The 27,980-nt window shown below is 51.9% G+C and overlaps 1 protein-coding gene across 29 annotated transcripts in view; it reads right to left on the reverse strand.

The window, feature by feature from the left end:
* Positions 1–27,980, reverse strand: part of Ank1 (ankyrin 1) — a 189,694-nt gene that overhangs the window by 17,143 nt on the left and 144,571 nt on the right. For 14 of the 29 annotated variants that reach the window (XR_015453494.1, XR_002386345.2, XM_087217382.1 and 11 more), the window contains 22 exons: positions 27,803–27,901; positions 25,983–26,081; positions 25,645–25,743; positions 24,573–24,665; positions 24,130–24,202; positions 23,375–23,398; positions 22,402–22,498; positions 20,841–20,919; positions 18,884–18,981; positions 18,576–18,800; positions 16,784–16,938; positions 16,336–16,547; positions 15,734–15,938; positions 15,260–15,356; positions 14,807–15,035; positions 13,549–13,674; positions 13,303–13,422; positions 12,136–12,214; positions 11,897–11,971; positions 10,367–10,498; positions 9,239–9,385; positions 86–626 (listed from right to left, as the gene is read on the reverse strand). Coding sequence is in view for 23 of the 29 variants with exons in the window: in XM_087217382.1 (XP_087073508.1) it covers positions 86–626; positions 9,239–9,385; positions 10,367–10,498; positions 11,897–11,971; positions 12,136–12,214; positions 13,303–13,422; positions 13,549–13,674; positions 14,807–15,035; positions 15,260–15,356; positions 15,734–15,938; positions 16,336–16,547; positions 16,784–16,938; positions 18,576–18,800; positions 18,884–18,981; positions 20,841–20,919; positions 22,402–22,498; positions 23,375–23,398; positions 24,130–24,202; positions 24,573–24,665; positions 25,645–25,743; positions 25,983–26,081; positions 27,803–27,901 (3,104 nt within the window). In the remaining 6 variants the exon portion in view is untranslated. Of the gene's footprint in view, positions 1–85; positions 627–1,185; positions 1,303–9,238; positions 9,386–10,366; positions 10,499–11,896; positions 11,972–12,135; positions 12,215–13,302; positions 13,423–13,548; positions 13,675–14,806; positions 15,036–15,259; positions 15,357–15,733; positions 15,939–16,335; positions 16,548–16,783; positions 16,939–18,575; positions 18,801–18,883; positions 18,982–20,840; positions 20,920–22,401; positions 22,499–23,374; positions 23,399–24,129; positions 24,203–24,572; positions 24,666–25,644; positions 25,744–25,982; positions 26,082–27,802; positions 27,902–27,980 lie in introns of those variants that run through there. The other 15 variants (XR_015453495.1, XM_013076053.3, XM_021236762.2 and 12 more) reach the window with 8 other exon arrangements.

The raw sequence follows: 27,980 nt of genomic DNA on the forward strand, positions 1-27,980 counted from the left end.
TCTCCTCTGCACTCACAGCAGGACACTTTTACCCAGGAGCCCAGGAAGACATGAAGGAGCTCTGCCACCGCAGACCAGCCCTTACCTGTCCTGGTTCCTCTCCAGCACCCGACTCATGGAGGGCGAGTCTGTGGTTCGAACTTGCACCCTCTGCTGGCCTGCAACAAGAGACACTTCATTCTCTGAGTCCTGCCCTGCACCTGCCGAATCCTCCTGCCTCTTCTCTTCTGACCTCTGACCTTCCTCCTGGCCAAGCAAATCAGCATGGCCATTTGTGGCATCTGAATCCACTGTGTCGTCCTCCACAAGGTCCAGAGAGCCGAGCTCAGGGCCCCGCGATTCCTCTGAGAGTGCCCCCTCCAACTTCCACTCTTGTGTGACGTCAGAGTCCTCGGCCTTGCTGCACTCCAGAGAGGAGTCCTCAGCAGTGACCAGGGAGGGTGTGAGGCCCGAGGACCACACCTGCATGTCAGACATCTCCAGCATGGCGTCATGCTCCGTGGCGGCCAGGGGGATGGCGTCTATGACGGCCACCTCGTTCCAGTACTGGTCCGCGTGCAGCGGAGAGGGAAGCGTGTAGTGCAGGGAGGCAGGGGACAGCAGCTCGTCCTGCAGCGAGGAGTAACCTGGATGGGCAGACAGAGGGCAACATGCTCCAGAAGCGATTTTTGTCACACATGCTCATGTGCAAATCCACGCGCACACACACACACAGGCACGGCCACAGAAATGCATGCACATTCGGGCAGAGGCTTTCCAAGCTCCAAGTCCAATACTCAGGCCTTGTGGCTATTGCCCAGGACACCGGGGCAAGAGAAACAAGGCTCTGAGCTGGGTAGGGGGCAGCCAGGGTGTGAGGGCAGAGAGGTGGGGGCGCCTTCACTGGATGGCAAAGAAAAGAAATTAGAATTCTTTCTTCTCCAGCTCAGAGCACCAGATAAAGAAGGCTTTATCCAAAGGACTTGTACTCTGATCTGTCTGATCAGATGAAAGCCCCACTTCTCCATGACTGGGCAGGAGGAGGAACTGTTGCTCTTTCTTTGCTCAAAACTTCACTTTAGCACACTGTTTAGGGTCCTGTTAGGAATGTACCTTGATGGGAGAGTACAGCGCCCACCCAGGATCAGGGTCAGTAACCAGGCTGCCCTGGAGGAGTCTAATGGGGTACACTGAACAGCCACAGACCTCAGTGCGGTGGTCAAATGGGAAACAGGCTTCTGGTTTGGCAGGAAGTGACTTTTCCTCAAGTTGCATATTGGTTCCAGAAACTCTGAATGATCTACAGTGGCACAGGTGAGGGTTCTAGGGTTCAAAAATGGGGGCAAGGTCAGAGGGCACCGCAAGCCCAGGAACACCTGCCCACAGTCCTCATCTGCAGGCCCTGAGCTCTGCAGCCCCACTCTGGCCCAGCAGTGACTCGCTGGGACCAGGCCCATGGGCGTAGTGGCCAGTCCGCACACTTGTGCCCCGTGGACTGGCTCGGATGTGCAACCCTGCCCGTGTGATTGCTGTGGTACCGGCTCCCTGGTATTCTTAGTGACTGTGGGTTGGAGGGATGTGAGTGCGTTGTGGATGCCAGTGCCCCAGCAGGGCTCCTTGGCTCCTGTTCAGAGCAGGGACCGATTGGTGGTTGGGAGAACAGACTACCAGACGAGGGTCTCCCTTTGGCACAGCTTGTCCGGGGAGCAGATACATGCCTCCCAAAGGTGGTCACTAGAATGGGCCAAGGTGCCCTGCAGAGTCTCTAGGGACCTTCCTTTTGGCTAAAGAGGCCCTTAGTCTGTTGTCAAACTCTTCAACCTGTCAGTCGCCTCCACCCATGGCACGGAGGCCTCCTCTGTCCCCTAGCTCATTCCCTTGCTTTCAGCTCTGGGCCTCAGAAGCACCTGCTCACCCCTCACCCTCACTTCCAAGAACACCATCTCCGTTTAGCCTTAGTCATCTACTTCTCACCCAGAAAACATTCACTGATGCCCAATTCCATGCCAGGCACTGTGCTGAGAGGTTGGGGATTGCAAACACCAACACAGTACATACACAGATATGTATCTCCTTTTCTTTTTTATGATGTTTTCCTGTTGACTATAGCTCGTTGTCCCCCACCACATTTGACCTACACCCTTCACTGAGCTGGTTCACTGGGAACCCACTGTCCTTGGTGACTACCACAGAGCTCTCAGGATTTGTGTGGGGACCCAGCAGGCAGGACAGATGACTCCACTCATAAGGGGGCCACCAGAGCTGACAGCCACTGGTGTGCCTAACGTGCCAGGAGCTAACTATGTACCCCACAGGCCTTCTCTCTCCAACCTTCCCGGCAGAGTGTTCTTCCTGACTGGCTACCAGCCTCCGGGTCTCCAGGCCCCAAGTCAGATGGCCTAACTTATTTGTAATGGCCCCCAACTGGCAGCCACTAAAATGCTCCTCAGCAGGGAAACATACACGCTCTCTGGTACATCCCTCAGTAGGACGTGGCTCAGGACAAATATGAACCACTCATGCACGCAACAGCATGGATGAAGCCCAAATAATCATGTGGAGATAAAGGAGCCAGACAAAAAAGGAGCACAGATTCTGATTCCATTTATGTCAAATTCTGGGGTTGTGGCTAGGGGTCAGCTGTGCAGTGGTAGAGGCTAAAGGAAGCCCCTTCCAGTTCTGCCCAGAGTAGGAGGAGTGAGGAGGAGATAGGAGAAAGGGCTGGGTCAAATCGGACAAGACTTACTCCAAGTCACCATGTGTGAGGCTGTAACCCAAGAAACCAGGAAACCAGGGTAACAGCACCTCCCAGCTTTCTCTAGAACTCTCTCCAGACACAGACTAGCAGAATGTTGGAGTCCTATGCCATTGTTCTTATTATTCTTGCAAGCATTATTATCCTATCTCCATTGTTTATTGAGCATCCATTTAGTGCAAAATATAGCCAACACGTTGTTTTTAATTGTCACAACACTTCTTTGAGGGAAGTAACATTATTCCTTCTTTTCAGATTAGAAACTAAAAGTTTAGCAACTTAAGGTTACACAGCAAGTGTAAAAATGTTACACAAAAGTGTCTTTTTTACAAGAGGTGGCCATTAATCTGTTTTTAAAATAGTGTTACTGAGGTATTACAAGTGCACATATTTAAAGTGGATAATTTGGTAAGTCCTAAAACATGCGACCCACAAAGCTGTCACCACAATGAAGAGAGGACATCCATCAGCCCAAACGCCTTCCTCATGCTTCTCTGGAATCTTGCTCTCCCTCCAGCACTCACCCCTCATCATTCCTGCCCAGGCAGCCACCAGCCTGCTCTGGCCACTGCTTACTAGTCTGCAGCTCTATGCAGTGGCAGCATGTTGGCCGGTGAGGTTCATCGGGCATGATTACCACTAACTGGAAAGTACTTACATGTAATCTAAGATCTATCTTGAGTTAATTTTTACATATAGTGCAAGGAATGAGCCCAAATTCATTTTAGTTTAGATTTTTTGCACAAATATTCATGAGGGATATTGGTATGTAGTTTCTTTTCCCTATGATGTCTTTTTTTAATATTAGGGTAATGCTTGGTCTCATATAGTTAGTTGGTAAGTGTTACCTCGTTTTCAAATTTCTAAGTGAATTCTTTCTTCATTAAATATTTGGTAGAATTCACTAGTAAAGAAGCCATATGGGCTTGGACTTTTATTCATGGGAATGCTTTAAACTATACATCTAATTTTTAATTTTGATGAGGCTATTCAGTTAATCTATTTATCCCTAACTAAGTTTTGATAGTTTGTGTCTTTCAAAAAACTTATTAATTTCATGTATGTTCTCAAATTTATCGACATAAAATTGTCATAATATTCCTTTATCAACCTACCCATGGAATCTGTAGTGATGTCACATTCTCTTGTATTCTTGACATGGATCATTTTTGTCTTCTCTTTTTCTGATCAGTCTGGCTGTGGGTGTATCAATTCTAACAATCATTTCAAAACCTTAGCTTTTGTTCTCATTCTCCAGGGTTTTTCTTTCTATTTTATTGACTTCAACTCTGTTTTTCATTATTTCTTTTCTTCTATTTATTTTCAGCTTAATTTGCTCTGTCACCGATTTTTTTAAGGTGGAAGATGAGATCATTAGTTGGAGAACTTTCTTCTTTTCTAATATAGGCATTTTGTGCTTTGAATTTCTTCCTATTATTTTTATAGTATCCCATACATTTTGATATATTATTTTTAATTTCACTCAGTTCAAAATATTTTTGCCTTCATGTTGATGTTGTTCTTTTCTTAATTAAAAACAAATTTGCAGTTGTTGGGGATGGAGCTGAGGGTGTCACACATGGCTAGGTGAGTACTCTTGCCACTGAGCCACATCCTTAGCCCTGTTCTTTTCTTTGTTAAAGATGTGGTTTACTTTAAATCCATTGCCTTCTTGCTTGTATTGCTTCCAGTAAGACATCTGCTGCCATCCTTATTTTCATTCCCTTGCACAGAACACGTTTTTTTCTCTGCTGTTTTCCAGGTTGTCTCTTTATCCCTGGTTTTGGCTGGTTGGCTCAGAAAGCACTTTAGTGTAGCTACTAACACACGGTGCATGGCATTCATGGTATTTGTTTTATCGATGTATTTATGACTTTCATGGTGGAAAACTTTCATCCTTTATTTCTTCAAATACTTTTCCTTTCTTCTTCTTTGTTGGCAACTATAATTTTATATATATTTGGCCTCCTGAAATTGCACTGTATCTCATTGATACTTTTTAATTTTTTCTTTTATTTTGATATTTCCTTTTGAAGAGTTTCAATTGCTATGTTGTAAAGTTCACCGTTTTTTTCTGCTACAATATCTAATCTCATCCACTAGATTTTTCATCCTACACATTATGATTTCATCTCTAGAAGATCAGTTTAGGTCTTTTAAAAAATATTTTCCATGTCTCTACTTAACTTTTTGAACATGTGAAGTACTGGGTTTACCACCCTTGTGTGCTCATTCTAACATTTGAGTCAGTCCTGGGTTACTTTTAATTGATTGCTTTTTCTCCCCTGTCTGACTGTTAGAATTATCTGGTTAATATTCACCTGAAACTTTCATAGATCTCCAGAGCTCTTTGTCTGTGCTGCTATCTCCTTTCCGGCCCTCTGTCTTGGGAAGTCTAGCTGTCTTATCCTTCTTGGACTCTCAGCAACTTCTCAACAATTTGCCTGGGTTTCCCTAGGAACTCTGTGAAGACAAAAATCTAGGCAATCAGAAGACTCACCTCATTTATTTTCCATGCCTCATGGCCTACTGTCCTTTGCTGCCTGATATTCAATGTCTTGGAAGCTCTAGTTCATTTGTTCATTCTTTAGTTTCTCCACGCAGGAGGGAATATCCAGTCCCTACTACCCCATCTTGGCCAGAAGTAGCATTTTTTATAAATAGCCACCCAGACATGGCAAATGACCATTCTGTCACTCCTGGGACACCTGGCAAGGCTTGAGGAGAACTGTGAGTACATGGTCTTCTTGGTTATCTTTTGCAGTTTTCCACTTTGAGCCTTCTGCCAGGATCCCTACTGTGACCACTCCATAGCCTTCTCCTGGTAACAGCCTTTAGGGTATATGCCTGGCTGCTCCTTCTGTCTCTAGAGGATGTCAGCTGCTCGCTGAGACTTAAGACTGGAGGCGCTCGGCAGTTACAGTCCTGGTGCTGGTGGACATTATGTTGGGTTGGAGGATGCTCACTGCAGCTCAAGGCATTCTCATGAGGAACATCTCTCATGGTCTGGAGTGGGCCAGACTACAATGAGATCTACTGAGCACCTAAGCTGAGCTGTAGAAATGTCTGTCTCTTCACCTTGAGTGTGGCCAATTGTGCCGAATCTAGGAAGCTAAGCTGTATAAGGCCTGGTTAGTACTTGGATAGGAGAAATGTCTATCTCTAGGACTCTTATCCAGCCTTGTCACACTTGGGTCACCAGCCCATCTCTGAGTAGAGAGGTCTCTCATTTGGGGTTAGATGCTGAGGAAATCAGGTAAAAGGCTACGGGCAGAATATTGTCAGGGCATCCCTCCTTATCTTACCAGATATAATAAGTATCCTATTAGCTTAATACTAGTAGCAAACAGAAGGGGTGAACAGGTAGTCAGGCCTCAGAAAGGAGCCATACTTTTCTAGCTATACCCATTAAGAGTGGATGTAAGTAAAGTACATTTTGTTCCCAAGTAGACACTATTACAATTCATTAGACAAAACGGAGATGGCAAGGGTTCAAGATAACCATTTTTTCCTTTCATACGAGAAATTTGTTTCATTTTTAGGACATTCTATTTTTTTGCCTAATAAGCAATTTTTTCTTGATGTCTCTTCCACGGGCCTGGAGTAGTCCTCTCTCACCAGAAGAAGCTGACTGGCTTTTTGACTCAATCCCCTTTGCAGGAATGCATGGTAGAAGAACGCCGAGGGGAGGGAAGAGCCCAACCTCCTGATACCACCTGGTTCCTTAGACTCTCAGAACACAAGCAACTAATTCCTTCAGAAGGAGGCCTAGACTAGCAGAGAAACGAGGTGCAGTGTGAAAGAGCCAGGTGACAGTGGTGCTGGCCATAAATGCACAGAGCTGGCTGTCACCAGGACAAGCTGTCACAGGATCCTGCCCAGGACAGAGCCAGTGACAGCGCTAGAGGTTGGCGTACCCCTGCCCTGAACTTTGAGCCTTCTTTTACCCTTCCTTCTGGACCAGAAGGGAAGCTGGATGTGGGACAGTCTTCTCAGGACAGGGATGAGGGTAGAGAAAGATATAGAAGCTGATTTTGGTGTCTAGAAAGTGGAAGGGGCTGAGCTGGGCATCTCTTCACGAATGTCTGCTCAGGCCGCAGAGAGGTGTGTGAGGGCAGCAACCCCAAGCCAGTAGGAGACCTTCTGGGCAGGGCTTCCAGGGGTGATAGCCACATAGGAGAGCTAGGAAGGACAGACACACTCAGTGAGTGGCCTCTCAAACCAACCTTGCAGGGAGAGGAACCCTTCAGAAACCTAGATCATATCATTCTTTCACCCAATACCCAGTGGACAAAAATCACTGTCCTTGTGACAGGCTATAGGGCTGGCCTCTGGGTGCCTTCAGCCTTCACCTCTTGGCTCCCTCTGCCCCTTGCTGTTCTGCAAGGAAGCAGGCATGGTGCCTTGATGCTCACCTGGAACACTCTTTGTCCATGGTGCACTCCTTCATCTCCTTCACATCTTTGTTCAAATGCAACCACCCCACCATACTCTGTAAGCCCCAGCCCTGGAATTTCCCAACACCATCATGGTGACCTGCCAGCCCATTATATGATTCCCTTACATGATTCCCTCACACACTGTCTATGCCATTTCCTGGCTCTCCTGACAGAAGGGGGAATGAGGTCCTTGAGAGCTCATTTCTCTCCCTGCCTAGAACAGTGCCTGGCATGTGGTTGATGCCTGGAAAATATTTGCCACATAAGCTGAGCCACGGTGGCAGAGCCCTTTCCACCAGGCATGGAGCACACAGAGACCCAGGCCCCTGGGTGGGGGGCGGTGCGCCTCCCAGACCTGACTGGGGACGAGTAGTGTGTCCTGTGGAGACTGTCTCTGTTCAGATTCTAATGGCCTGTTATTTCTGCAGGCACCTAATCAAGGCACAAATATCCAAAAGCCCATGGATTAGACTTGATTGAAATAGCACTGAGGAAGCCCATGTGCCACAGACAGGGACAGGAATTTTGTCACATGGGTGTCCTGAAGTTTGTAGAATTTCTCAGCTACTTGATCTTTTCTCTCTGGGGAAGGGAGCTAGCCTACTTGGGGTGCCTGCGGTGTGGTAGTCAGGTCCCCCAGAGAAGTGGCTGCAGTCCTGGCATGGGAGCCCTTTCCAGTGCACCTGGAGAGTGAACGAGCACACAGTCAGCAGTCATGACGAGGCGACACAGACAAACGCCGGGCACACTCTCGCACACACACAGATGCCCATGGAGACAGCCAGGAGGTGCATGGGGGCCGGGGTCCTTCGTGACATGCATCTGTAGAGGTGGACAGCTCTGGTACACCAGGCTGGTGGAGACAGTGGAGACAGGAAGTGAAAGAGAATGGGTGAACAAGAGGTCAGGATGAGGTCAGAGGCAGAAGAGAGGCCACAGGACGCTATCAGCAGAGGATGAGCCCAGTACCGGGGGCACTGGATGGCACGTTCAGGACACACAGGACACAGAGAGAACAGGGAGGGAGGCCCTGTGCCTGGACACCCGCCACCCTGGCTGGCAGCACCTAGAGCTGAGCCATGTGGGTGCGTGCACGTGGCCAGAAAGGCCCTACACCGAGGTGTGGGGAACATCGGCCACCAGGCAGCTGTCCAGGGCGCCACTTCAGAGTTAGTGTTCTTCAAGTTCTGTAAGGGATCTTAGGGATCTGATTTTGAAGGCAATGGCTCAGCCACACAGGAGGCTGGCAGAAAGAAGGTCCTGGAAGCCAGACCAGAGGAACCATGTGCAGGGCCAAGGTGAAGTGGGGCTGGCTCTGTGCCCCTGGCTACAGAGGGTGACACAGGGGAGGGCATGGGAGCCCCAGGCTCTGCTCCTCCACCGCGGTGCTGCTGAGAGGCTGAGGCAGGGACACTAGTTGGGCCGCTGGTATTTCATCTCCTTGGGGCAGTCACACTGAGGCTCCCTGCCATGCTGAGCCACAGCAGAAAAAGTATGGAGGACAGATGGATGAAAAAGGGGGGCGGGGGGGCGGGGGGAGGGAGGGAGGGAGAGAGAGAGAGAGACTCTACTCAAAGGAAACCGCTTAGCCTCTAAAAGGGGCCACAGTGGGACTTCTTTAAACACCACCAGCTAATCCACATGAAATGCTGGACATTGTTCCTGACCATGGAATGTTCTATATGCAGAGACATCCACGCCCAGGGAGGGTCCATGTCTTGTGAAAAGTGACACGAAACATCTGCAGACTGCAGGGACAAGGGTCTGCCTAGTGGCTTCCCAGACTCCACCTCTTTCCCACCACACCAGGTCCCCTGGGACCCAGGTGCAGTGATGACAGGCTGGGGGCCACTCTGCACGGGTGATACCCACACAGGTGTGTCATACCTGTCTCTCTCCCCAGCCTCTGCCCTTGCTGGGAGGAGGAGCTCACCACAGGCCAACCCAGCCTCCCACCCCCTGAGACAGAGAGGGTCTCAGGGACAGAGCACTGTGGAAAGGGGTCTGGGGCTGGCAGCGGGCAGGGGCCCCCTCCCCAGCCTCACCTCTGCCCAGGGACACTCACCATTCATCTGGGAGGGGGACAGTGAGTAGTCCTGGTCTGCCTGTCGCCGGTCCGGCTTCAGGTTGCGGCTCTGTCTGCCAGAGCCCTCCAGCATATTCACGATCTCACTGCGGTCAATGTTCCGAAGGGCTGCATACAGGTTTTCCACTGTTGGCGGGGAAGGGAAAGGTGCTTGAGGGGTGGAGTGAGTGATTCTAGAGCCCCAGGGAATACTGTGAAAGCCTGAAAATTAGGCCAGGAGCAGGAAGGTAACCCAGGTTTGCAGAAGATGGAGCCACCCTTCTGTCAAAATCAAATTCAGATGGAGAATTTTTTCCTATCTACAGCAGATCTTTTCCACAAAATAACAGTGTCTTTTTTGTTTTGTTGTTGGTCTTTTTTTGGTGGTGCTGGGATGAAACCCAGGCCTTGCACACGCAAGAATTCTACAATGAGCTACATCCCCAGCCCCTCAGTGACCAACTCAAAAGCACAGAAATGCTGGTAGGTTTTTGTTTGTTTATAATGCAAGAAGAATACTGCAAGAAAAAGCAGATGAGAATGGACGCTGTTCTTTTGAAATTCTGGGTCCTTGCCGGTTGAATTTCGATGTGAATGTGAACACTCAGCTTCTTCTTGTATTGCTGAGGACTGGAATCTGGTGAGGCTCTGGAAAGCGCCAGACCAACCTTCCTCCAGGTGGGGAAAGTGCCCTTGGGACAATGGGAGCCTCTCAGGCTGGGGTATGGCCCTGAGATCCCAATGCTTGTGTGGCTGGGAAATCCGATAGGAAGAGCTGGAAGATGAGAGTCCTAATCCTATCTATACACTGCCCTGCAGGGCCTGGACAATTTCTTCCTTATTCCAAGGAGGGAGAAAGAATGAGGTCAAGATTCACTGGTCATGGGAATGTGTTCTGGGGGGACTGCTTTGAAGGCCGCTGACAATGAGAAGTGCCTGCGTGTGTGTGTGTGTGTGTGTGTGTGTGTGTGTGTGTGTGTGTGAGAGAGAGAGAGAGAGAGAGAGAGAGAGAGAGAGAGATACTCCCAAGGCCAACACCACAGATAGGATGTGATGGAAGAACTGCTCTGGCATCACTCGGGTCCTAGCCGGCCTGGAAAGGGGCTTTCTCAGCTGAAAGGTACTGACTCTTTGCATTTTCGCCTTCCTGGGCAGCCCACAGGTTCAGCAAGGCTGCGCTCTGCTCCCACAAGGAGTTGGGGTTTTCCACGCGGATCCTGTTGATTTCCTCCACACTGAACTGCAGCTCCCGGGCCAATTCTGCAAGCAAAGAACCGACAGCATAGTAAGTGCGTGGGTCAGAACAGCCTCCCCTTTGACTGGCAGCTTTCCTCTCCACAAAGGTCCTGGTGGCAGTGGGTGTATATGCCTTTGTGCCCCTCAGAACCCAACAGGGAAGGGCTCGGGAAATAGGCAGCAAAGAACGAGTGAACCAACAGCTGGACAGATGTCCTTTCCCTTTCTCTTGACTTCTAACCTGGGCAGAGAATAAGCCCCTCAACAAGGCCAGCAACCTCTCCAAGGTCAGAGTAAGTTAGTCCTTGAGCTGGGAAGGGGCTGAGGCTGCTGGTCCCTAGGCAGCACTGCCCTCCTTCAGGTACCCATGGGGATAAGCCACCAGGAGAGGGTGGGCTGGCATTTACAAGAAAATTCAAGTATCTTCTAAACGTAAGGCAGGAGTACAGGCAGTCGCTCCCTCACTAATGGGATTTAGAAGGAAGAGAGCCTCACAGTGATTTCAAGGAAAGAAAGCCTGAAGAAAAAGAGTCTGAGTCAGGACATGCATGTACAACACACACAAACATGTATACCACACACATATGCACACATGCACACAGACATTCAGGAACATACACCTGCCTCTCATGAACACATACATGTACACAGTGATGCACATACAACACAGTGCACACACATGCACAGCTGTGTACATGCACACGCCTCAAGAAGCAGGAGAATGGTTTAAAGCACAAACAGTCCCTGAGTTTCTGAGTCCCCATGGCAAGGCCCTTAGGCAAGTTTCTGCTAAGGTTTCTGAGTTTGCCTAAAGTGTGGTGCAGAGTGTGTGAGTGAGAGCAGGGAGTCCATTCGTATGAAAGCTAGCAAACAAACATAGACAGCAAAGGAGAGCGTGAAGCTATAGAGCCCACGCCTGCAATGAACCCATGAGCTCCTTCAGGTCAGATGTGCCCCCCAGTGCAGAAACGAACCGCGCTAGCAGGGAGCTGCTTTTCCCTCCAGGGCTGCCCTCCACAACAGGCAGTGCCCCGAGTGGGCAGGCAGTGTGCAGGGGTCAGGAGGCACAGCTTTGTTGAACTGTTTGGTCTTCTGGGTTCTGTCACGAGCTGGCTAAACAATCAAGTCACTCTACTGAGCTGCATCCTAGTTTTCCATCTGTAAAACAAGCTCACTCCAGCTCAGAGGCTTCCAGTAATATGTAGTTGATTGTTTCTTCCAAAGGAAGCCAGAGAGATGGAGAAGGGGAGCATGCTGCTTTCCCTGGCACTTGGAAGTGAGGCTTTGCAAACAACTTGCCCCAGATAATCACAAACCAGACACACAGTGGACAATTGAGAGAAACGCTATGCCCACTGCTTCTCATGGGGAAGAGATGTGAGGTCAGTGGGACTAGGGCCTTTCTGCCCCCCCACAACTCACCTGCCCAGCTAAGGCCAAGGTGCTCTGTTATGACTGCCACCTTTAGGTCAGCTCGGTCTGTGCCGCTGGGGAAACCTGAGGGGTGGAGATCACACTGAGCAGTCCAGCGGACACAGGTCTGCCCGGTGTGGGTGAGTGCTCAGGTCATACTGGGTGGCATTGACTCTGGAGGGGCAGTGGAGACACGGGCACCACCCAGCCTTGTCAAGGGAAGCATGCTATCACCACAGGGGTCCTACCGAGTGCTGACTCACTGAGCCCGCTGTAGCGAAGGGCCAGGGGTGTCAGGGTTCTCCTCCTGTCCTCAGCTCCGGTCCCCTGTGGAGGGAAGGCAAGGGACAAGGTGCCTTGAGTTTCGGGGTCACCCTTCCCTGGAGAAGGTGGTCTGAGCACTTATGCTGTGGGGAGGTGAATGATGCCCCAGCTCCTGTGGATAGGAGGCAGCTGTTTCTCTGAGCCTCAGTGTGGAATGGAAGTAGGAGGGGCAGGAAGCTGATGAAACTCAAACTTTATCAATAACAGCAAGTTCACATAGCTCTTCTCATGCCAGGGGCCTGTTTAATGCTCACAACATGTGAGGTAGATACTACTACTATTTCCCTTTCATCTTCGAGGAAACTGAGGCAGAGAGAGTTTAAAAAACTTGCCCGAGGTCACCCAATGAACAAGTAGTGAAGCCAGGGTTTGAACTTCAAACTAAGTTTCTCTTCTTGGATCCCTTTCTTTTCACCAGACCCATTTCTGATGCTGGCCGGGGCATTATGCCAGGTCGCTTTTTGTTTGAGGTTGCAGGAAATGACTTTTGAGAGAGAAGTTGGTTCCCCTTCATCCCCAGAAAGAAAAGAATTGTGCCACGGACATATGAATGTGGCCTTGCTTCTTTTCTAGGTCAGCATGGAAGGCTGATGATTAAAACAACAACAATGACAACAGCAGAACAACACCAATAGGAAACACGGAGACACTCCAGAGACACATGAGCACTCCAGGGCCCTTGCATAGGTGGACTTGTACTCTCACAGGTACTGATACGTGAACATACTTGGTCAAGGCTCCTTGGCTGAGCTCAGAACCCTGGCTGTTTGCAGTGGCTGAGGACACCAGGATTCCCTTCTTTGAGGGCCTAGCACCCTGGGGAAGATAAGCAAGTAAATGACAAAGAGGCTGGATCTCAGCTTTCCTACAGCTGGTGACCTTGAGCAACTGGTGCTGTGCTTTGTGTCACATGACCAAGTGGGGCGAGCTGTGCAGAAAGGGAGGGGAAGCTCAGACAAGTGACAAGGGAGAGCCCAGGCCATTTCCAGCAAGAAGCCCTGTGAAGTGCTAGTCCTGGGCTCTGCCTGGGGCCTCCCGGGGTGGAGGGGGGCTCACCTCCGGCCTTGGGGGCTCGCTGGGCAGCAGCTCACCTTGGTGCAGGCAGGCATGGTGACGTTCAGGTGGCAGAGGATGTGCTGTGTGTCCTCGTACTTCATTGCCTTTCGCAGGAACGACAGGAACCCTGCTGGCTCCCGACTGCTGTCCCTCACCTAAATGCAATCACACACAGGAAGACTCAGCAGGCCTGTCTGTGGCCACCAGGCAGGTAGACTTACAGATTTCTACCTCCCAAACTTCTCAGACCCAGAGGGGAGGTTGGCAGGAGGTGGTGGCACCTTCACAGGTATGGCCAAGCGGTTCTCCCGAAAGGACTGGAACTGGAAGCTGCGCTGCTGGGCAGCCTTTCTGACAGGTACCAGGTTTCCAGAAAGTTCTGCAAAAAGGGGCATCCCTTCCAAAACCTGGAGGACAGGGAAGCAAACACAGCCCATCATGTGGAATGCCCAGTGCCCTGCTTCAGGCATTGGTCTTCCCTCCCTGGACGGGCCCTTGTCCCAGTGTAATGCTCAGGACATGTTCCGAGAACCCATGGTTTTGGAAAAGCTTCCTGTCTGAGGCATGACGAGTGAGACATGCTTCCTGGCTTCCCAGGAGTTCAGGATAAGCAAGTGCTTCCTATGCTCCTGAGCATGGAGCGGGGTTGCTACCAAGTACTCTAGAACACCTCAAGGACGTCATGATATGGCTTCTGAAAAACTGCAGGGTCTGTTTTCACATCTGCCAAAGGTGTTTAGCCCATGAGTAGACCATGCCAGAAAGACCACACTGGTTTTAAACTGTGTATGTAAACCAATGTGGTCTCAGGGTCCCATCTGACTACTGGGAAAGTTGAGGCTCAGAGCAAATAACTGCTATGCCCAGTGAGCACCTGAGACAGCATTAGAGCCAGGGCACTGGAGTCCCCACAGCAAGCTTTCGACACTGGGCCCTCGACGTTCCCAGGAGGCTGGCTCAGGTCTGTTCCTGGCTCATCACATGTCTTCACAGGAGGTATCCAGGGTCAGCTGTGGGGTCACACCTGTTCTCATCCCTCAATATCTCCCATCATGTCCCCCAGTGCCCCTGCTTCCTCAGCTACCAAAGCCCAGCACTGCTCAAGTGGGACATATTCCATCTCCACCCTTTACTCCACTGTGTGACTTGGGCAAGTTGCCTAACCTTGCCTCCTACCCTCAGCTTCCTGCTATGCAAGTCAGGAATATTAAAGGAACCCACAGATATGAGAATCAGTCAAGAGTATGAAATCACTCCAGTAACTGTCCACTGTAATCATCACCACTCACCGGTCGGCCAACTAACTGCTGCCTGCCTGAGGTACACATGACTGGGTCCCCAAGTCAGTGACAGCTAATCTGAGATGCTCTTTAAGACAGAGACCTTGTCCCCCTGCCCCAAGGACTTCCTGTCAGCCCTGGCCATCACAGCCCCCAGAGCGGCAGGTAGAGCCTCATCCTAGCTCTGGGTCTGGGTCTGCCTGTGTGAGGTGAAAGAGGCCTGTGAGGGTCTGGTCACAGAGGGACCCAAGTGCCGCACCTCTATGTCCCTGCTCCGGGCCACCTCCACAAAGTTCTCATGCTGTTCCAGGGTCTTGTCCACTTTGTCATCTGTCATGCAGTAGCACCGCAGCCGTCCTTCCCGGGGGTCATTCATCTTGGCGAAAATGACAAACTTGGCCATGTAGGGCACTGCAGTCAGCTCTTTGTACAACAGAGTGGAAAAGTTCACAGCCTCTGCAGTCCTCGGACAGTCCGATAGCCAAAACCTGGAATGAGAGCTCTAGTGATGAGTGTGCTCCTGGGTGATGACGGAGAGTCTGGACCATCTGGTTGGAGTGGTCTGGGAGCCACACAGTGGCCACTCTGACATCCCTGGTGGCCAGGGGACAGAGAAGGAGCTCAAGCTTGGATGACTCTCAGGCCAGGGCCTGAGGAAGGGTTGCTGGTGGCCGCTCTGAGCCCCTGCTGTGCTGTGCTGGGCCTTCTCTACCTGGCGGAGACGTTGGTGGTGAAGTTGGCACACTCATTGGCATACACAAGCTTGGTAGTTCCCGTGATATCTTCCCACTGGGCTTGGTCAGTTCCACCTGCAACAGCAGCAGAAGTGGGGCTGGGGATGCTCTTCTGGTGTAAGCATGGAGCTCACCAAATTGCCCAGGCCCTGCTACTCGAGGGTAGAGGTGGCACACGAGAGTGAGGCTTGGGTTATGACCTGAGCACACCCATTCTCTCATAATACGTCCCTCTTCCTAGTGACCTGCAGTGCCCTTCTCCAGGGTGCAGCAGGCCCTTCAGGACTCTTACTCAGATGTACCACTGCTCTGTCTCAGAAGAGCACATCACCGTGGAGAACCAGCAAAACCCAAGTGGTTGCTGGCTTTGCCCTTTCCCGTCCCCTACCAGTGTCTTCCAGAAGAAGTTGCTGCCATGGAGAAAGTGAGACAGGCCCAGGGATGCCTCTCACCAATGACGCTGCAGAGCAGGCGCAGGCTGGTGGTGTCTCCCTCCCCGTTGTCCCTTGGGTTGTCCGTCCACGAAGGAGGCAGTGGGATCCGAAGTCCAATGGGGCGGTGGAACTTCCGGCGCCGTGGTTCCACAGTGACAATGGGGCTGAATGTAGCCTGGTTGCCCAGGAGCTTGGTGACCAGCTCATCTGGGACAGGCTGGGCCTGTGAGGTGCCAAAGGGAGAGGAGGGGCTGGTCAGACAACAGACAGCCGGGTGCCCTCCAACAAGGCCAAAGCCTCTGCATCTACCATGGCCAGTGCTGGACCCCTGGGGCTGATGTCACCACTCAGCTCTGCATTTCATTCCCAGGGAGGGCAGCCAGGACCCCTCCTGCATCAGAACTGGTATGGCTTGATGCACGCTGTGGGGCTTTCCTGGACTTCACAGGGAGCAGCTGCCTTGTCCCTCTCACCCACCTTTCTCCCTTGAGCTTCCTTCCTCTCCTGTAGAATTCTAAGGCCCTGGATGCAAGTGTGGACATACCAGGGAGGAGGGGAGTCTTTGTGGGGGACTTGAGTGACTCCTGCCCTCTGGGACTTAGTGGGGCAGGGGCTGTCACCTGCAGAGCCAGCTTCACTTTCTTGGTGACAGCATTTTCCGGGAATGTTGCCTGCACCAGTGGTACCAGCTTGCTCTTCAGAGAGCCACCCTCAGGCCCAATGGTGTCAAAATCCTGGCAGAGCCTCGACATGATCACGAAGTATAAGGGGAAATCGGTGGTGATGATGCGACAGACCCTCTTCTTCTCCAGCTCCTCCAGGCTCCCCAGCTCTGGAAGCACGAGGTAGGGCAGCCCACACTGTCATGCTGAGCTCAGGCTCAGCCCCGGTGCTGGCCCAGGAACACTGGTGTCCTCCCCTGTGGACACCCCGCCAGAAGCTGGCAGAATAGGCTCAGGCTGGGAGTGGGGCCACACACCCTCTCACACGCCTTGGGCCCCAGGTTCTGCCACAGGGGCCACTCCCAGCCCCTCAGCAGCCCAACAGCCCCCCAGGGTGCCCGCTTACCCTCATCCATCCCGCTGAGGATCTGGTCCAAGGAGCTCTCGCCATAGCGGCTCTTGTGCTCCTTCCACACAGAGCCATTCTCACTTCTCAGGACCACAAGCTCTCGGTCCCCTCGGCCGTGGGAGGCAAAATGGGGGATCTCCACGATCACAGGGCTGCAGCAGGAGGGACAGATGGTGGGCATTTGCTCTCCTGTGCCAGCACTGCCAACCCTTGAGTGGAGCAGACCCAGGCCCAGGTCCTGAGGCTCCTGCGCCCTCTGGCACCCCACTGGGCTGGAGTGATGGAAAGGGCTGGCAGGCAAGAATGGGCACCTCTGCCCTGGGCACAGCTAAGCCTCTGTGACCATCACCCTGGGTCAAGAGCCTGAGACCCCGCCAGACACTCCCAGACAGGTGACCAACCTCTAGGGCCTGGCCTCCTCCCCCATCACAGGCCATCATGGTATTTCCTCTGGCGGGAGGCTTTGGGGATTACAGTGAAAGAGGAAATCAGTGTGCAATCGAAAGCTTAGAGTGGTGACAAGTGGATGGACAGGGCTGGAGTGGGTCCAGTGCCTGAAGGGCAGCAAAGCTCCAAGAGACGCCCCGGCTTCAAAGGTGAGGGACATCCATGTGTGTGTGGTCCTCATAGCAATGCCACAGAGGCACTTTCCAGACTGCTTCAGTATTCACATAATTAAACCCAAGGGGTCCCCAAAGCAGTCCCATCTTCTCCTTCTCTTCTGTAGTGTGCCAGGAAAATAAAACACCTTTTTTCTTTGGCAGTACTGGGGATTGAACCCAGGGCCTTTGCACCGAGCCATATCCCTACCCCTTTATATATATATTTTTTGGTACCAGGGATTGTCCTTTTTATATTTTTAAGATGGGGGTCTTTATCTACATGTTAAGTTGCTTGTGCTAGACTTGAATTTGCAATCTCCTAGCTCAGCCTCCCCAACACTGAGATTGTTGTAGATAGGTAAGTTAATTAGATATCTTGTGAGCAGTTAGACAGGGCCACCCTTAAGGCCCCAGTCTTCAAGGTGCCAGCCCTCCAGGAGCCAACACAGGGAGGAGCCAACATGGAGAACAGTTGAGGCACATTCACTGGTTAGCATTATAAAAGCAAGAGGCACTACTTCCCCTGGGGATAGATAGCAGTGATTGATATTCTAAACGGGAAACCCCTTGTGTGTGACTTATTTTCCCATTTGATCCCCATTTAATCAATATTACCTGGGTGACTGTATTTGTAGTCTTATTGGTTGGTTGAGGTTTTGTCCCACCTCATGCCCACCTTGTAAATTTCCATTGGGTCTTACAGTTTTGTCCCACTTTGTACCCACCTCACCACACAGCCTTGCTGTATAAAACACCTCTGAAAAGTGGGGTGAGTGGGCAACCCACTTTCCAGGCCCCCTTCTGTCCCTCTTAGACAGAAGCTATCTCTTAATAAATTTTCTTACTCTTAACCTCTGTTGTTCCTAGAATTCATTCTTCGATTTTAGAGAACATGAACTCGAGTTTCGGATATCTAGTAGGTTTGGGAGTTACATCTATTTCCCCTATATCAGGATTACCCACCAAGATTTGGGAGTAGCAACTCTGCCTAGGCTGGGTTCCTTAATGTGTTTAGGAAAGGCAGAGTGATGGCAGTGGGGCTCCCAGTTCTTGTTTCCCTCTCAGGACAATGGAGAGATGAGCTGGGCCGGGGCTCTGCCTGGGCAGTGGCAGCAGTGTATGAGCAGGGCAGGTGAGGCTGGGGACCGACCAGCACCATGCACATGTCCCCCAGGGTGCTGCCTCACCTCAGGAACTGGGCGCCGGTGGGCCCCAGTGCAATGATCCTGCTGGCCAGGCCCTCCTCCTCAGCCAGTGGGGGCGGTGTGCTCAGCTTCTGGGGCTTCACCAGGCGGCAGGTGATGCGTGTGGGTGCTGCACAGGTCCGAGGTGGGATCACTACCCTGAGGCCATTGTGGCGACTTCCTCTCATGGAGCCTCCCCGGGCATCGACCATGAAGCTAACCAGAAATCTGGAAGCAGGGCAAGCTCATGTTGGGCACCTACACCTCTCTTGGGGACAGGGAGGGTGGACCCCAGGGTCCTGGCCACTCACCCTGTGTGGACGGGGCTGGCCACTGGGCTGATGTTGTCAGAGGTCTCCGTGGCTGGGCTGCTGGGGATGAGCGAGTCCTCATCATACTCTTTAGAGGCCTAAGGAGGAGAGAAAGGCCTCCAGGATCCCATCTCACCACCCTTGGGCCACCTGAACACCATAACTGACTGCAGAGCCCCGTGGAGAAAGACTCTTTGGGGACAAGGCATTCCTGGGTGGAAAAGCATCAAAGACCCCTGTACCTCCACAGCCTCTCCATGGCTGCAGACCCAGGGCAGGGCTTGGGAACAGATGGAGGGAGCTCTTGGTCTCAGCAGGCTGCAGGTCCCCTGCCTGCTGCTCACCTGTCCACCTGCCCATCTGCTTGAGGCCCGCTGTTTTCCCCTCTGGAGTTGGCCTGGCACCTGCACTGTCACCTCTTAGCTACCCACTCTATGGGACTCTGCAGTCTGCATGTGAGTGCACGGGGCACTTTGAGGCCTCTATCTCCTCCTTTGTGGAAGGGGTGCTCCTTCCCTCACAATGATGGCACAGTTGCAGGGAGCCTGGTCCTGCTCTCCCTCCTGTCCAGAACTGGGCCCTGTCTTTCCTTCATCTAGTCCTATCCCCTTTTCCTGCTTGCTTCTGCAGGGAGTTCTCCTGTTGAGTCCAGCTGCCCCTCTGCACCCTTGAAAGCCTTTCTCACACTACATGATCAATTGCTTAGCTGTCTAGCCCTCCTGCCATCTGCCTCCTGGCCTGGTATGTTGGAGTCACTCCCATTCCCAGCTGGGTAGCAGCTCCAAGGAGGCAGATGCCCCAGACCCCCTACATCAAGCCCTACACAGGGTGCCTAGCAGGAACCCAGGAAGTAGCCACTGACTTGAGGAGTTCAGAGAGCTGCTGGTGTAGCTTGGTGGTAGAGCACAAGCTTAGCATATGTAAGTTCCTGGGTTCAATCCCCAGCACCAAGGAAAAAATACAGATGAAGAGAACGAGCTGGTCAGAGAACAGCAGAACACAGGCCCACCTGGAGGACTTCCACTGCTGTCTTTGGCAGCACCCAGGAATATGTCATGGCTGCACCAGGGCCACCCAGTGACACCAGCACCCATCACTGTGGTCCATTCCAGCTCGAAATAGCTGAGGGGACAGTGTAAGGCTGGCTCTGTCCTTGCTCCACACCTGGTCTGTGCTCAGGCTGCTACTTCTAGACATGTACACCTTAGAACTGAGACTTGGCTGCAAAAGAGCCATGCTGGGCTCAACTATCATGCATAGGTGCCAATGCCAACCTCCAGCATCATAGTGCTTTTTTCTCCTTATGAAATCCCCTTGCTTGAAAAAAAGTAACAATGGTATAATACTAAACAAAGGGAAGTTCAATTGCAATAAATTATACCCTACTTATGTGCTTTTTTGTACAAACTGAGGTGGCTCTGAGGACACACAGAATGGTACCACAATGAACAACACCCAGAACTGAGCTGCTCTCAGGCACCCTTCTGTTCTGTTCCCTGGGGGAAGGTGAGACAGAAACTGTGCCCTCTTGTGGGCGCAAAAGAGAAGGAGCCCACAGCACACGACCTGCCCAGCGTATCCCAGTGGCACCCGTGGGCCACCAGGAGGGTTTCTGTCTGGCACTATGATCTGCTGCCCACAAGGGCAGAGTCTGGGCACAGAAATGTGGCTGTGAGTGTGGGCTTTGGAGACAGAACTGCTGGTGTGGGTCCTTGGCCTCACGCACACCTGGACTGCTATGACAGTGTCTCACACACCCCGGCTCCTGAGACCTGAATACTCTCAGAGGCTGACACCCAGGGCTCCCTCCACAGAGCACATGGAACCCTGGACCAGAAGGACCCCTACAAATGGTACAAGCTTCCCCAGGTTGGTTCTCAGTGTACTCCACTAGGAGGTGTCTTCGCTGCACCAGGTGACCTGCAAAAGGGACAGCACAAGAAATGGTGCTCTTTACCTGCTCCGGCTCTTCAGACCTGATCAGCACCGTCTCAGGGGTGACACAGGGGATCCTCGGGATGGCAGGAGATTCCACCCTGTGCACAAAGGCATTGGAGAAATCAAAGGGTGGTACTGCAGAGAGCCTGTTTCCCTCAAGAGACCTCAGTGCAAGGCCTCCATGCCCTGCTGCATGCACAGCCTCAACTCCCCACTTCCACATAGGGCCCAGCCTTTCCCCTGAGCACTGAAGCCTTTGCCTCCTTTGTGCTGTGCAGAACTCTGCCCTGCAGACCGGGCTGAGGGACCTGCCTCTTCTACGCCATGTCCCCTCTCCCTGCCTTCACCCCTGCCCTGAAGTGGCACGGCCCCTGTGGATGGGACCTCATGCTGGCCTTGGTGATATATTACTCTATAACCATTTGGTTTGGCTTTTTCCCCCCCTAGTATTAGTGATGTAACTCAGGGCCTTTGTGCTGAACTACATTATTCCCTATTTTGGGGTATTTTTTTTAAGACAGAGTTTTGCTAGTGCCATACTGGACAAACTTGTGATCTTCTGGCCTCAGCCTCCCAAGTAGCTGGGAACCTTGCTTTGGTATGTGTTTTGTTTTATTTGTTTGTGGTACTAGAGATTGAACCTAGGGCTTTCACACTGAGCCACATTCTCAGCCTTTTTAATTTTATTTTTTAAAAGTTTGAGTCAAAGTCTCACTAAACTGCAGAGATGCCTGGGCTGGGCTTGAACCTGAGCTGCCTCAGCCTCCCAGGGTGCTGAGACTAAAGGCATAGGTTTTGGTGTGGGCTTTGATCCCACCAAATGAATCCATAACATCTTCATGCCCAGGGTCTGAGTCCAATAAATACAAATTGGAACTGTAGTTTCCCTTCCTGCTTGTTGTGCTGCCCTGTTTTATATAAGCCAGTGGATACTTCTTGTGTTTCCAGAAAACACTTAGGGCTAAGTATGTGTGAACAGAGGCCAGGGTGAGGCTCCTTAGCAAATCGTCCCTGTGTAAAATGTCTCCAAAGCAGCAGAGCTCCCTGCAGTCAGACAGGAATGGGAAGCAGGGTCTAGGTGGCCACAGGCTCTCTGTGGGTTTTACCCCATGGATGGAGGGATGTGGTCAGAGGCTGATATTAGCCTGGTAATTTCTTTTTTTTCCAGTACCAGGAATTGAACTCAGGGCCTTGCCCTTGCCAGGCAGGCACAGTGCCACTGACCCAGCCTGGCAATTTTCTAATATGAACCTTCCCTGGGGATTATTCTGGGAGTTCATGAGGACAGGGGTTGTGGATGTGAGGCTGTGAGCTAGGGGGAAAAGTGCTGGGGTTTGGGGTGCTAGGGGAGAAGACCCACTAGACAGCTCAAGGTGATGAGGTCCTGCGTGGGACCTTGGCAGGCAAGGTGCAGAGCTGGCTGACCCTCATATGCTGGGACCACATTCCAGCTACTGCGTTGGCAGCATACCCAGGGCCTGGCCTCATCATGACCTCTCCCCAGTCCGCAACCCCACCCTGAGTTCAAGCACTGCACCTTCGCCACCCATGGTGTGACCACTCCAGCCAGCCCTGCTTACACCTGGTCTAGCTTTGGCACAAAGTCCAACAGCTCCCTCTCTTCATCCATGTCTCTGGAATCCTGCCGCTCAGCCTTGGAGCCTACAAGGTCTTCCCCTGGAACAACACAAGCCTCAGTGAGCGAGCGCCTGGAGACAGAGGGCCTCCTCTTTCTTCCCAAGGAGTAGAGGGTGGCCTCTGATGTTCCAAGGGCCCCTGAGCACCACATGGTTTGCCCAGTCCTGGCCCCCCAGCCCATGAGCTCAGAGCAAGGCAGCCAGCTCCTCACTTCCTAGTACCTGGCTTTGGAGGAAGGACGACAGCACAGGCAGAAAGAACTTTCTTAGCTGGACAAGTTCCCACTGCAAAACAGCCCTTTTGGGGTGTGCAGTGACACCCTAAAAAGAGGTGTTACTGCCCTCTTCACCACCACAGAGGAATTAAGTTATACTGGAACCAAACCCACTCATTCAAAGAGGCTGGAAGGTTTTCTCTAAACATGGTTGCTGAAACCTCACTATTTCCATTACTGTTTCTGTTATTTCACCATTCCTTATTATGGAATTATTATTTGTACTTCCAAAGAGTACAGAGTTCAAGCTTCAGGTGGACCAGCCACCTGCATCCCTGGAGGCCTCTTGGTTTCTCTCCTTGCCTGACCTGGGGTTGGAGCCTGGGCCCTTGCCCTCGCCTGCCATCGACCAGTATGAGACAGGGTGTGCCCGGCTTTGGGATGTGGAGCTGACAGATGGAATCACACAGCTCATGCAGTGATGACCACAGACACAGTGGCATGGGCGCACACAACATGGACAGGCACACGCAGGTGCCCAGTGGGGGGCGCATGGGTGAGGATGTCCTGATTTAGTCAAGCTCTGGACTCTGACGCACGCCCCCAGAGGATGGAGAGCAGCAATGGTTAGTGAGGACTCCGAGTGCTCGGGTGGGATGCACTCTGGTGAGAGACCACAGGGAACAGAGAGCATTTCATACCCATTATAGTTATGTGAGCGGTTCCTAGAAAGCAAAGGAGAGCCAAGTTGAAGGAAGGACAGCACTGAAGTCAGGTAAAGTGAGAGGCACATTATCAAGAATATACAAGGACAGATCTACACATCTAGTCAACAAGGTCACATAGTCACTGAATTATGGACTACAGATGGGAGGGGCTGCAGCACAGACTCAGTCCAATCCACTGTTTGTGTCCTGGGGGGGTCTTGCAAGCTTGAGTGGAGTGGGTATTATTGGGGGAAGGAATGATACTAAAAGCACCCTGTAATTCCCCAAGTTGACCCTGCTGTGACTTCATAACAGTGGAAGAATCTCCAAATCTACTGGCCCACCCAGGACCACACCTTATTAAAACTCATTCTCACTGATTGTAAATAACCCACTTCAACTCATGCAGAGCACCAGGAAAGCACCAGCCCGAATGTTACCACAGTTCCAATCTGAGTCACATTCCACTCCAACACAATACCCACACACCACACACACGCACGCACGCGTGCACGCAATTATGATAAATTTTAAACTTCAATCCCTCAGATGTCAATTTCCCCAAACCCATGACTATGTGAAAGGAGTTTTTTGATAATAGACAAGATCTGTAAAAAGTGGGTCCCCTTTCGGGGCCGAACCCGAGTGTGTCGTGAGGGAACTTTGTGTGTGGCCTTGCAAGGGGCATGATACAACTTGGGGTGCTTAGGGACCCTCAGTCCCCATGAGCTCATCATCCTGTACTTTACCTTCGTCCTCAGAGACATCGAGGATCTCATCGACCGTCTCAGGGTAACTCATCCGATGCTTGTCACTGACTAACTGAAAGGAGAGAAGTGGATAACTCAACCCAAGCAGCAGGGCACCCTTTTCCCATCCAGCAGGCACCTGGTGGTCATGAGGTGACAGAGAGGAGGTAGGAAAGGAGGTATATACCAAAGGAAGAAAACCAGACCCCTGGGCTCCCTGCAGGCACCCCAGGGAGATAATGGGGTTCCACCAGGCTGCTGCTCCCTTTGGCCACAGCCCCAGTGGCTCTGGCCACTAGGTGGCAGCACAGTCTGCCTGAAGCAGGTTGCTCTGCTGCCCTTTGGGTGGGTGCTTCCTGCTGGGCAGAGGCTTTGGGCTTCCAGCATAACCCAAAGGCCTGGAGGTCAGGCTGAGATTGGGGTACAGGGCAAGGCAGACGTACCACTACGCTGGTTTCATCCGTGACGACTTTGAGCACATCTGTTACAGAAATGTAGCCCAAACGCTTGGCGATTGCCAGAGGTGTGGTTCCATTCTAGGACAAACAGAACAAGAGGGTGGAGTCAGACATAGGACCAGGTCAGAGGAGAGTGTGGCCCCTGGGGGTGGAGACTCAGTTCACTTCTGGTGGTATGGAAGGGCCAAAGGGACAGAAATCTCTTGGAGCCGAGAGCCAGATCCCTGTAAGAACAAGTGCCTCAGTGCCCAGAGAGGCTGGGAAGGAGGAGGAGGTGGGAACCTGTGTGGTGGGTGTGGGGCAGGGGGAAGCTCTGGAGGGCAGAGCCACTTCCCAAAAGAGAACCCTGGGAGAGGCAGGTGGGAAGCCATGCATTGATTCCAGGAGGAGAGCACAGAGTGACACCGCTCCCAGAGAGCTGCAGCGCCAAAATAACCCTGTACTTCCAGCAGCTGAGCCAGCCTTCAGTGGTCACAAGTCACTAGAGATGGAGCAGGGCATGTTTGCAACTTTTTTTTTTTGGTACCAAGAATCAAACTCAGGACCTTACACTTGCCAGGCAAGTGAGGCACCAGTGAACTACATCTCCGGCCTTGCAACTTTGATTTTAAGTGAGTTAAGTGAAAATGAACTGATAGTTTCTCGAAGGTTTTCTGTGTAGCTCTGGGATATGTCCTGGGGTCCACACCAGCTCAGCTCCACTCACAGTTACCTCCAGCACATACACTACCATGCACTTTTGGAGCTGAGCAGCACAGAGACTATCTAATCAAACCTCCACATGGTCACAGAGGAGGTTCATCCTCAACCACGACCACTGAGGTTGCTAATGAGAGCCCCAAAGCCCTGAAAGAGGGCCCCCTGAAAGAGGGGACCCCAAGACACTTAATGGTGTTCACGTGTGCCACAAGGACAGCCATTTCATATATTGAGACAGAGCGTCAAGAATATTTAAAACCAAAAAGGGGAGAGTAAATGCTACTTAAAAGGACAACCTTCAGTCACCAGAAAGAGACAGGGATCCCAGAGCTGTCCTCTGGGGCACGCCACTACTCACCGAGCTGACCTCATTTGGGGAAGCACCACTCCTCAGCAGCAGTGTCACGATGTCTGTGTGTCCCTGCTGGGCCGCCTGGTGTAAGGGGCTGTATCCTAGCTGTAAAGGGAGGCCAAGATGTCAGGACCAGCTAGCTGCTGGAGAAGGACTCATCCACACACTCCAGAGCCCATTTGCTTCCCACACATGACAGGAAGAAATGTGTTTTCCCCTTTTTCTCCTTCAGGGACAAAGCTTAAAAGTGTGGCTGAGCCCAAAGTGTGTTTAGAGCAGCTCAGGTGCATCCTACGGGTACATGAGAAGTGTCAAAGTAGGACCCGGGCTAAAGCACCCTGTACCTTGGTCTTGGCATTGACATCCGCTTGGTGCTGCAGCAGAAACTTCACCAGCTTGATGTTTCCATAGTGGCTGGCCACATGGAGCGGTGTGTAACCCATCTGAAAAGCAGGAGACGCATAGGTGCCCAGCAGGGCATCCGGGAAGACAGAGCCACCACAAACTGCCTTTATTGAAAGCCTACAGTCCTACAGCAGTTGGTTAAAAGAGGGAGGGAGGGCCTGTGAAAAGCAGCAGCTGCTGGAAGCTGTGCTGCTGTCAGTAGTCAGAGAAGGAGCAGGGCTCTGTGTCAGAAAGTGAGGGCTGAGGCAGCAGTGATTAAGCCCTCGAGGCACCTCGCAGGCAGGGCATATGGGAAAGGTGTCAGGGTGGGGAGAGCCGAGGGCCCTGGGGAGGGGACACCTGAGAGAGTAGGGAGGGAGAGGGGGCCCAGGGACAGTGGCAACAGGTAGAGGGAGTCATCACAGAGTGTGGAGAGATGCTGGTGAGAGCAGTGCCAGAATCCCCGGGGTCACTTCAAGGAGGCCACATGAAATCACAGTGGACCCTGACCACAGCACCCTGTGTCTGTTAGGAAAGTGAAATCCCAAGGAATTTACGGGAACCGGTCACTGATTGAAACAAGTGGGCTGTGGTTATTTATTCATGTGGGTTTGGGATGCCAAGGAGCCGATCTGTCCTGTTCAGATTTTTGTTCTGTGTTTTGGTGCTGATGTGGAACCTGAGGCCTTGTACAAGCTAGGCAGGCACTCTACCACTGAGCCATACCCCAACTCCTATGGCATATTTGGGGGCTGCCCCAAAGGCCAACAAGCCAAGGCCTTTGAGGTCTTTGGTCCCATGCCCTAGGGGAACCAGTGACAGATTCCAGAGCTTGAGGACTGGACCTCTGTAAAGGCTTTGCAAGCCTCCAGGCAGTTCTAATGCACAGATAGGGCTTCTCAGAGCGGGACCCCAAAGGACTAAACTGGGCCCACAAGAGAAACCCTAAGGATCTAGATCATTTTCAGGTTTAAATAGGTTGTTGCTGAAGCTTCAGGCAGTTGTGGATTAAAAAACAGGTTCTAGACTTTTCTCAGTGCAACTTCAGCATGACACTGGTGCCCAGTGCCCAGTGCCCAGTGTTCCAGTGGGAAGCTCTGGAAGGGGAAGGGTGGGGCAGGGTGGTGTCACCCAGATGCCTTGTGACAAAGGAGTAAAATGCACTCATCCATGAGGCTCCTTCCTTCTTCCCTGCTGGAAAGACCCATCCTCCCTGGGTTCTGGCTCCTCTCGTACACAGCCATCAGGTTCCTCAGCTCCTCCCTGTTCCTCACAGCCACCTCCAGCTGAACTGCAAACGCCCCTAGCATGGTGTGTAGACTGTGCACGTGGCACCATGGTTGCCTCACACTGCCTTACAGGGCTCCCGGCACGTGGAAAAGGTGCAGAGAAAGACAAATGGATTTTGCTGCATGCAAGAAGAAAATCGTGTTTTTGAGTGACTCCAGGGGAGCCTGACAGGTGGGCACACTTCCTGCTCCCCTGAGACTGGTCTCAGCATCATGATTAAGCATTTCTCTCAATTTCATGTTCCAGAGGCTCAAAGGCCTAGCATGCTTTTTAAAATTCTCAAATGGAAAGTAAGATCATTAGGATTGATGTCTTCAAACTCCACTGCCAGGCCCAGGAAATGGCAGGAGGAAAGTTCCACGTGGTTCTTGGGGTTTGGCTCTGTGCAAAGGGTGTCTCTGAGAGGCAAGGGAAGTACCTCTGGGTGGGACTGTGTCAAAGTAAGTGGGCAGGGGTGGGCCCTATGGGACAGGGAGGCTGCCAGGCTCACCCGGGTGGTGGAGTCCACTGTGACACCATGTTTGATCAGCACATCTGCCACTGGGACGTGTCCTTCTTGGGCTACCAGATGGAGAGGAGTGAGTCCACTCTGGAAAGAAAAAATGTGCATCATCAGCTTTGAGCCAGGAAAGGATTAAGGCACAGCAACAGAGCACTGAGGTTTGGGA

This window comes from Heterocephalus glaber, unplaced genomic scaffold, assembly GCF_053883595.1.
Source record: "Heterocephalus glaber isolate CG9 unplaced genomic scaffold, H.glaber_assembly_v1.0 deba00001461, whole genome shotgun sequence".
Taxonomy (NCBI): Eukaryota; Metazoa; Chordata; class Mammalia; order Rodentia; family Bathyergidae; genus Heterocephalus; species Heterocephalus glaber.